Genomic DNA, 10739 nt, shown 5'->3' on the forward strand with positions numbered 1-10739 from the left:
TGAACATCCTGTTTTCGTCCCAGCAATAGTTTTAGTCGCAGTAACACTGATTTCATCCCATTCCTCTTCAGGATTGGTGTCTATGTCCCCACTGAACTGACTGCCTTCCACAATGGACCCAGCCGCACTACAAGAATATCATCTCCAACTCCTGCGTGCCGCGCTACAGGCAGCATTCAAGGAGCCATGACTGTTAGCACAGAACAGCAGATAGTTTGTGAAGAACGTGGAAAGTGATTTAGAACAAAATCTAGATACAGTACATGTTACACAAGTTTTGTTGTAAACAAGTGTTGTAAAATACAATGGCTCATTGAGAAACTGTCTCGACTGTCCTGACTAAGTCTTTATTTTACACCCTCAACATGAGCTGCCATAGCACCATCGGTCAAATCACCAGGAAGGAAATCAAACAAAATTTACATCTAAAAACAAATGCTTAATAGTTGCCTTCAATAATCAATGTGAATTTGTAGGCTTTTAAAATCAGCTTTACATTTGTTCCAGTATTTCTCAACAAACTTAAAATTAATGAAATCATTCTCATTTTGTTAGCAATAACATGTTATAGTATATTGTGAAACAAAAAACGTTTGTAAAGTAGTGTAAAATTTCAACAATAAAATCTTGAACTTTCAACGAGTTCCATTTTCAAGATGCTACTTTTCTGAATCACGTGGTCATTTTCTACCTTTAAGAGGTTAAGTTGTAAATCACCAAATAAATATTCAAAGCAAACCAGGGTAAAAATATATAAAAAATGAAATATTAGAATGTCATGAAGAATCTTTTATCATAACGGCTGCACAAGACCCAAACAAACATCAGATACAATTAGCGAGCCATTGATTTAGACCAGAATATTGATTTAGACCAGTGGGGTGCTACTGTAAGCACTAGTGAGTACTGAGGGTGTGGGCACTTTATTAGGAACCCTGAAAAATGTCATTCCATCAGCTTTATTTTCTGTTTTGTAAGACAAATTATATTTTCCATCAAAATGTTCTCTTTAGAGGTCTGTATAGCAGCTGTTTCTTTAATACTGTCCATTTTACCTTGTCTTGTGTACATGCCTATTTTATTTTTAAAAGCCATCTGTGAAGTGTGTTTCTTTAGTAGATTTACATTCATTTGCTGATCTGTCTGAATACCTGAGGGATATATATGGCCTCTGTTGTCTTTAGAACACTGTTGGTAGGTTCTTGTGGCAGCTGACTGAAATTGGTATATAGATATACAGTTAGTAGTAGGAGTACTATGCTGAGCCTGGTTCTCTAATCAAACCTGGTGCTGTCTTTTTCTTATTAAAACGTGAGCATATAGTCTGGGCAATATAAAAGTTCTAATTTTTTTTTTTTTTCACTTTAATAAAATACATCTACTATTTTTAAAAACATGTTTTTCCTTGTCACAAATTATAGGGTTCTCATTAATAGATTATGGCTAAGGTTCATCTGCATGTTTTTATTGTAAAATGATTTCATAAGGAGCAAAGATAACACACATTAAAACCAGTTTTGTGCTTGCACCCTGCTTAGAGAAGGTTGATCCAACTTGCCTAAGAGCCACACCCTCCTTTTATTTCCTACTGAACCAGGGCACATGGGGGACAGGTCTTTTCATCTATTGTCCTTAACATAGCAGAGAATTCAACACAAACACTAAATTGAAAGCAATTTCCTATAAGAATTAAATACTGTTCTTAAAACACGCACTAGAAATCTCCCTTCTATGAGATTTAACTTGAGGTATTCTTCCAAAGGCAGGTGGTCATGGTCCCTGAAATATCTCCTCTTCCTCCCATTCCCCTCCCCTCGTCTAAAAATCTAGTTTAGCGTCAAATATATTGTTGCCAACCAACTCCGGGCATGTCCCTTTAAAAATCATTTATAAAATCCTTTTATAGTCACTGGTGCCTGAAACCATATGTAATCGTCCCAATTTGTCCGGGCTGCCTGGGAAAGATGACAAGACTCCTCCTCAGACCCGCAGGACAAGACGATGATCTGCTTCTTCACCCGCGTCGGGACCTGGTAATCCATTTTGGGCCGGAACCAGCCGACCCCACAGTCCCGATGCCCCTGTACCATGACAGTGGTGGTCATGAGCCGGGCGGGCTTGGAGTCAGACAGGATGTCTGCCATGAAGAGCGTGCGGAAGAGCTTGCGGAGACAGGCAGCCGTTTTCAAGCTCTGCTCCAGGTTGCCCAGTGCGATGCCCTCCAGATTCACCTCGTAGAGCTCTTTGGGTAGCATGATGTTCCCACCAAGCAGCAGGAGGACACGGGGCACCAGGCTCAGAGAGAAGAGCTCCTCCAGGTGCAGCAGCACTTCTTCCATCTCCTTCAGCACCCGCTGGCATTTCTTCCCATCCCAGCCCTCTGTCTTCACAGGCTTTCTTGCTACCAGCTCATCCGCCTGTGAGCAGAGAAAGAGAGAATGAGATCTGTCCCCAGTGGCTAATATAAAATGAGTATGCTATTTAAATTACAAACACTGTTCAATACTTAATGTAAACTACACACAGTATTAAAGTATGAAGCAAAACTGAATGGTACTTTTCACTTTGACCTCTGAACTAAGATGACTTGCCATATTGTGGTCATGTAACTTAGTTTACAGATGATAAAAGACCTTTGAAAACACTTTGAAATACAGCTTCATACTCGGTACACTTCATTCTACAATGCTCTAGGTCAGTGCTTATTAGAAGCTCCTTTGGTCCAATTAATTAATTTAGGGTACATTAATTTAGGGTAATTTAAGGCCCCTCCTGGACCTTGATTGGAGACCCCTGCTCTAGGTCATGTTTTATTGTGGGTGTTGTACAAGAAGGAATAAGCTTTCTGTGCACCAATGGCCCCCTGAAATAAATGTCCTGGTGAATTTCTCTTAACACGCCCGTGTGTCCCCCTCCTCAGACGCAATACCAATAAACAGCATTACAAATCACACACTTAAGGATTACACACACATATCTCTACAGTGAAAATAACTTATTTGTGTTAAACATAACATTCAACCGTCCCTTCTCCCCGTCTAAAAATGGTTTGGTCCAGGATCGACTTTAACGTGACAAAACTATTTATTAAAAACAAATGTACATCCTGTAAAGCTTGCATCACTAGCATGCAAGTGTCCTGAAGCGTCGTTAGTAACTGAAGAGTTGAAACAGTTGCTCTGATTTGGTGTAGGAAAGGTATTACTAGCATTGCTGTCACAGCAGGGGAGACTTTTTTTTTTTTTTTTTTTTTAACATTTGCTTTTGTAATTTCTACATATTGTGTATATAAATCAGTGGTCACAAACCCAAAATAAATGTTACTTTTCTTAACTTTAATAGTGTTTCAAACATAGATTAACTAAATAAAAGGTCTTCATGAATTTATATAACAAACATGCACATACCGTACAGTGCTAAAGTGTACATATTGTAACAGTTACATCTCTGCTGTTTTTATGTATTGTTAATAAATACAGTATTGTAGTACACTTGTGGAAATTTAACTTACCTGTCAGTTGTTTTTAGGCTTCTTGTTAATGACAGAAAAGTAGGGCAGGATCCCACTACACTTTTTATCAGACATTACTATCAGTGGTGTAGTGGGAAATGAAAGTTTGGAGTTAACAGATAGATTGAACAAATAAACATGAACAGATTGATTGTTATTGTCTTTTCCAATGAGCACGCAGAGAGGCTGACATATTGACCCCATCACTGAAGAAAATGTCCCCCTAAAATATTGGCAGGGGGCCACTTGACCCTCAAACTGCAAGTCCTGAAGCAAACACTGCTCTATGAAAACTAACTATTGTTTCCTTCTCTTTAATATATAATGCTGCAATATGCAGGCTATACTTAATCATTTTAATGATTGAGCTCTCTACAGCAAGCAGGGGATGATGCCCAAGTCTGAGTCAATGACGTTGATTTCCGTCAGCTTTTTCTAGCCTCTACTCACACCAAAAATCCAAGCAGCTGTTTCTTCAATTGGAATGGCAAATTATCCCAATCAACACCATTGAAGGTAAGGAACTCACATATACACGTATACTTTAATTAAAGGTAGAAGAAAATCTCGATGCCATAGTGTATACAGATGTGAGCGAGAAATTAGCTGAAAGCAGCTGAAACTAGACTATAGCCATGATTAGCGCACAGTTTCCACACCACATGACATAACTGTTGGTTCTATGGTAACTAGACAGTATACAAATATACAAAGCAGGCCCATTATTCTGAATACCCACTTGCACAGAAGTATAATTTGGAGCAGAATTAAAATTGTGAAGGAAGAGAGGAGACTTTGTTTCTAAAATGCCTAAACCATGCATAACATTTAAACAATGCTGCAAAGTATGAGCATGAGGGGATGTACGCAGCGGACGCTGACAAAATAACCGTGTAGATTTTGCAACTAATGGGAGTCGAAAGATAGTCGTTAAGCAGTATTTATTGCTTTTGGGGAAATATGGCTTGTTTGCTTGTATTTTGTATTAGTATGCTGATTCTTTGTTTTATTTCAAGTGGTGTAAACTTTGCACTGGAGCTGTTGTGGTTTTGAATGGATTTGAATGCATGAATCTGCTTTGTTTAGTGTTTAAATACTGAGAAACCCCAAGCTTGTACACCGGAGCCCTGCTCCTGTGCAATGGGATTGAAATACAAATCCTATCTTTTTTTTTTTAAATGGGTAGATTGCTGTATGTGCAATTATTATGACAGCCCCACAATAGCAGGGAAGTGTAAATATGTTTCATTTTACCTTATTTTTAGAGGGCATGGGCAGTTTCTACTGTAAATAGGCAGTTAATTAAAAAGAGTGGGGGATTGTACATTACTGTTACTGCTGCTAATGAGAAATTACAGTAACAATTATTTTTCTGTGCAAGGTCTGTTTGTCAAAAATGTAGAAAAAGCAGATAATGCATAATAAAAAATATGTATAGTTAAAACATGTATACTATACTAATATTGATATACATATATTTGAGTTGCTTAATGTGTATCTGTAATAAAATGAAATTTGTGAAAAATAAAACAAAATTATAAAGAATTTCACAGGGCTCTACTAAGAAGTACATACTAGTTGTATAAATGGGCTTGACACAGAAAGCAGTTTTAGGTATACGTTAATTACTTGTATGGAGTTCTCCACAGGTGAGGGCCATTGGTGTTGATTGGGCTGATTTACCATTCCAAGTGAAACAAGTGAAGAAACAGCGGCTTGGTTTTGTGTGGATTGCTGTTCTCCGAAGTCCAAGAAAAGCAGCAATCACAACAAATTCAAGCAGATGTTTTTTCACTTTAAAAAAAAAAAAAAAAATTACTTGGAATGGTAGATTAGCTAAAATCAACACCAATGACCCTCACCTGATTTCTGTGGTGCACAAGTATGTGTATACAACTTTATGTCAATGAAACTAGAATAGATCAGTTTAATTAACATTGAAATGTACTAAAATCATCACAACATACTTGAACACCTTCTCTAAATAACTTGTTTAGTTTTGTGAATAGGCTTACTGATCCCTATTGATTGATGTGGCTTAGCATAATTCTTTACCTTACTACATTTCCAGGAAAGCTGCTATAGTATATAGATTCAGTATTTTGTTTTGGTCTTTGAAACCAGTAAATGGGTCTTCTGTCTATCAGAAGTAACACTTATCGGACGATTCACTGGTTCCATTCTAATTAAAGTCCACCTTGGAGGTCGGAGCAGAATAATTCAACAATAATTGATGAATTCAGTGAAAGGCTTGCAAGGTGAAGAGGATATGGACAACCTTTGCCAAGAGATGTATGGGTGATCCAGAGTAACGAGTTCACTTTCACCTTCCTTACCTTGCCCATTGTTTGCTGTTTCTTCTGGAAAAACAGCAGCTGGTCGTAAGGCATAGGAAGCTGCTGCCGCTGGTACAGCAAGTATTTGAGAATCTCGCAGACGAATTTGCTGCAACTTTCCTGGGTGACACTACCGGAGAACATCACAGACACAGAACACTCGTCGTCTGATCTCTGCCCCTGGTGTAAGCTTCCCACGAATTCTTCTATCCTTTGGGTAGGGAAGTCGCTGGAATTGGCTGTGTTTTTCAAGCAAACATCTTCTGTCTGGATGTTCACAGTTGTTGGACTGTCAGACATCTTATTGTTAGTTGTTTTTATTTCTGAAACAAAAATAGGTACCAAAATAACACTACAGTGATTAGCTCCAACATGATCAACTATTTTTTAGCAATAGCCATGGCATCACAAAAAAAAAAAAAAATCATAAAGAATGGGTGTTTCGTGTTAAACTGTTACATAAAATATAGACTATTGTGAACTGTTTACTTTAGGGGAGGAACAGAGTTACCCTGTTAAAAAACAAACAAAACAAAAAAACTACGGTTATAACTCAAAACTATTCAAATAGTATCGTAGCGTGGAAAAGCTCTGCGATGTCTAGGAATTCAAAGTGACCTACCTAGCACCCCATAGTGTTGCCGACAATTATAATGTGACCGAGCAGCAGGAGCCAGTTTCACAAAGCACTGCTAACATTTAGCAAGCTATCTGTAGTTTTAACGGGTTGAAAAAAAAACACAATATTTTAAGACATAACGAGTCTAGTAGAAATCCACTCAAAGTCTATAAGTCACGGAAGTGAATTGGGATTTAGCAGACTGCTGCCTAACTGCTTGCTGAAATAAGCTCCAGGACACCAAGCATGTGTCATAATAATATGATCTTCCTCGTGAACATGTAACTATCTTGAACGTACCTGTGGAAGGATGACCATGTTCGTTGTGGTTCTCCTTATCCTCCTCACTCCCCCCCGTGCGACTGCTGTTTTCCCCCGATATTGAACTCGTATGTCCGTTACCTCTAGTCTGTGGCATGCTAACGTCATCACACAATAAAACATAACCTGGATTCCTTGTGCTCCCGGACAAAGTACTGCTGGATACAACTTCTGCTACAGACGGCTCCATCTCACTTGAACTAAGAACCCAGCATTCACCACATGCACTCTCCGTTTCGGTCCGAACAGTTCCCTCTGATTCTGAACCAGCCGCGCCCGGGTTGTCAGATTGTAACTGAGCCGCAGTTCGGCAAGGCTCCGTATCACATTCACCCGTAGTCTGCCGCTCATCTTCCGTCTCCGCTACCAAATTAGCCTTGATCTCTACTTCACTGCCTACCAGCACTTCTGAGTCGTTACCGACTCCAGTCGGTCTCTCCCTCTCATCACCTAGTTCAAAGTGCATTTCATGCGCCTGCCAGGCCGCCATTACGTCCTTCTTTTCTGACGGTTGGTTTGAATCTCCCTCTGACGTTGCATCATGGGAGACTTGACAAAACATTCGTACCTTCCGGTTTTTAAATATGTTACTTTTTTATTAGAACTCAAAAGATGATAAATAATAATCATGGACTTTGGTCTTTATTCAAAATATCGGTATTTATTTTTCGTTTTAGGCTGTTAATGGTTAAAACAATAAAAAAATAAACAAATAAAAGATTTACGTCATTTCCTGTAATTAGTCATTTATTTGAACAATTTCAGTCCCCTTGGTTTCTTTTAATAATGTATTTTCTGATTGTACTGTGCAAAAATGAAACTTCTCCTCCTACTACTAATAAGTATACAGTACTGTACGTCTTATGCTTAAAGGACACATTCAAAAATAGATCTCAGTAATAAATATTAAAATCTATCTATGTCTATTTGCGGTTGACTTATATTTCACATACATTTATTGTCCAGATTTGGAAGTATAAAATGCATAATTGTGTAAAAGGGGACGCATTGAATTGCAGGCTTTGTCATCAACAAGGGCTACACTACTTAAAAACAAATATGAATACAGAGTACTGTACTAAGAGTACAAAAACATTGAAACAGGCAAACCTATAAACGATAGTTTTACAGACAGTAGGTGGCAATAGTGTCCATTAACTGTGGCTGCACATACCCATTCAAAACATATTGTAACGTTATGTGAAAATGAAGACAGACGGACACTGTGATTGCAGTACTCAAATTCAACGGTTTATTATTTACAGGTACTATATTTATTTAGTCACTGTCAGCCGTGACTCACACCTCCAAAATCATACATCTGGCAGGTTACTGATGTCTCTCTTTTAAGTCCTACTGGATTTAACACTGTCTTTGGCTCATCTTTCTCAAGCACCAAACTTTTCTGCCGTTTACTGTTGCCAGCCCAAGCTCCCTTATTTGAATCTTTAAGACTCTGGAGTGTTCGCCTGCCCCTGCTGCTTAACACCCTCCCCGTGTCCGAACAGCAAACTAGTCCTTTGAGTTACTGCAGACTGCTGGATCGTTACACCACTCCCCCATCAGAGTCCCTCGTCCTGAGGGGACCAAAAGTCCTGGAAGAACTGGAACCTCCTGTTAGTGGAGAAAGAGGGATGAAAGGGGGAGCAAGTGGGGAAAGGAGACTGTCAGGCAAGGGGAGACAGCAGCTGCTGGGTCAGGTTCTGCCAGGTCCTTTCCTCTGTATGGGGCCAGTCTCGGTGGAGAGCCACCCGTCACCCTCTGGGACGTAACTGAACCCAGTAGAACACCTCCCCAATCCTCTCCAGGACCCGGCCTGGCCCAAGCCAGTGGCTGTCGAGTTTGGGACAGCCGCCCCTCTTCTGCTGGGGGCTGTACCCCCACACAAGCTCCCCGTATTCAAAACGTCTCCCAGAGTGGGCTCCCGAGTGGCGCATCCGGTAAAGGCGCTCCACGGGGAGTGCAGGATGTGTACTATAGACTGGAGGTCGCCGGTTCGAGTCCAGGCTATTCCACTGCTGATTGTGGACTAGAGTTCCCAAGGGGCGGCGCATAATTGGCCGAGCGTTGCCCGGGTGGGGAGAGCTTAGGTCAGCCAGGGTGTCCTCGGCTCACCGCGCACCAGCGACCCCTGTAGACTGGCTGGGCGCCTGCAGGCTTGCCTGTAAGCTGCCCACAGCTGCGTTGTCCTCTGAGGTGGCTGCATGGTGGGCCTTTAGAGTGAAAAAAAAAGTGGTCGGCTGAGGGCACACTTTTCGGAGTGCGTTCGCCTTCGCCGCTCCTGAGTCAGCGCTGGGGTGGTAGCGGTGAGCGGAGCCTGAAATAATTGGCTATTTTAAATTGGGAGAAAAACTCCCTGCTGAAATAGGCGACCACCTTCTACTCCTCAGGCCCACTCCCCTCCCTCTGAAATGAGTTTCTTTTTAAATTTAGTAGTCGCCAATTAGTTTTTTATTATTTTCTCCCAATTTGGAATGGCCAATTATATTTCTAAGCTCAGCTCACCGCTACCACCCCTGCGCTGACTCGGGAGGGCGACGACGAACACACGCTGTCCTCCGAAGCGTGTGCCGTCAGCCAACCGCTTCTTTTCACACTGCAGACTCACCATGCAGCCACCCAGAGCTACAGTGTCAGAGGACAACACAGCCCTGGGCAGTTTACAGGCAATCCCGCAGGCGCTCGGCCAGACTACAGGGGTCGCTTGTGCGCGGTGAGCAGAGAACACCCTGGCCGACCTAACCCTCCCTCCCCCCGGGGGCGGCGCTTGGCCAATTGTCTGCCGCCCCCTGGGAGCTCCCGTTCTCGGTCGGCAAAGGAATAGCCTGGACTCAAACCGACGACGTCCAGACTATAGGGCGCATCCTGCAGCCCTAATTTAGGCTTGTTTTGAAAGGCAGTGCCGCTTTTATTTCTTGTGAGACTTGGCAACACTGCAGAACGAAGGCTTGCACAGCGTAGCTCTTGGCAGCCGAAAGGACTGTCCAATAGAAACTGTGTTCAGGGCATCAGTTGATTCTAGATCATTTGCCAAGCACTCCCACTTTTCATTTCCGAGCTCATCACCTCTCCGACATCAACACACTCTACCCAACCCCAAACCTAACACTAACCTTAAGCAACCCCAGCCCTAAAACCTAACCCTAACCCAATACCTCACCCTAAACCTAACCATTAAGAATCATCTGATGCCCTGAGGACAGTTTGTAGTGGATATTCCTTTGTGCTACTAGCTCCCTCTTGCAGGGAGCTCACACAGGGTAGTGCTGCGTGCGCAACTTGTAATTTACGTCGTGCTTCATTCAATCTCAACACCCCTACCACGTGACCATAAACAGGATTTGGAAGGGGGAGAACACTTAGTGATTACCCTGTGAGAATTAATTGGTAATCCACGGCCAATACCGTACGAACCTTAGGTTTGAGGGATAGGTTATTGTTATGAAATAAACTTACTTTTACTTTTCACCCTTATCATGTGATCAGGCTGAAGCATATAATCATGACGTCTATTACGAGTTGCGCACGCAGCACTACCCTGTGTGAGCTATGCTGTGCGAGTCTACGTTCTGCAGCGATACCCCTCTCTCCGCCTCTGCCTATTTTGAGTTCAGAGAGAGGGTTGTGTTGTTAATATTAAGGAGGTTTCCGACATACCTCATTAATATTAGTGATGTAGTCTCTTCTGACGTATACCGTGATATTTACTGCTGAAGCACTGGCATTGTTAGGTGCGATACATAAGTGATGGAAATAAAACCAGCCAGAGCAGTCTTGTTTACTGATTCCTTGAGTTCACTGAATGCTATTGAGACAGGGAGTGGAGTCAGGAAAGATATTATATTTGATATTTTAATAGCATTGAATGAAAGTGCAATCAGAGACATAGACATTATTATAAGCATGGGTACCAAGCCATTCTGGGGTACTCGGTAATGAACAGGTGGATTTA

At 41.6% G+C, this 10739-nt stretch overlaps 1 protein-coding gene across 1 annotated transcript; it reads right to left on the reverse strand.

The window, feature by feature from the left end:
- Positions 1–774: 774 nt before the first annotated feature.
- mad2l1bp (MAD2L1 binding protein) lies at positions 775–7353 on the reverse strand. The gene is made up of 3 exons (XM_059024945.1): positions 6767–7353; positions 5848–6170; positions 775–2417 (listed from the first exon to the last, which is right to left on the reverse strand). The coding sequence occupies exons 1-3, from the start codon at positions 7347–7349 to the stop codon at positions 1884–1886; spliced, it is 1440 nt and encodes a 479-aa protein (XP_058880928.1). The 5' UTR covers positions 7350–7353; the 3' UTR covers positions 775–1883.
- Positions 7354–10739: the final 3386 nt, after the last annotated feature.

Source organism: Acipenser ruthenus, chromosome 6, assembly GCF_902713425.1.
Source record: "Acipenser ruthenus chromosome 6, fAciRut3.2 maternal haplotype, whole genome shotgun sequence".
Taxonomy (NCBI): Eukaryota; Metazoa; Chordata; class Actinopteri; order Acipenseriformes; family Acipenseridae; genus Acipenser; species Acipenser ruthenus.

Coding starts and splice junctions, on each gene's coding strand:
- mad2l1bp (XM_059024945.1), bottom strand. CDS start 7,349: ATGTTTTGTCAAGTCTCCCATGATGCAACGTCAGAGGGAGATTCAAAC. Junction 6,171..6,766: donor ACATGGTCATCCTTCCACAG/GTACGTTCAAGA, acceptor TTTTTGTTTCAG/AAATAAAAACAACTAACAAT. Junction 2,418..5,847: donor AACAGCAAACAATGGGCAAG/GTAAGGAAGGTG, acceptor CTCTGCTCACAG/GCGGATGAGCTGGTAGCAAG.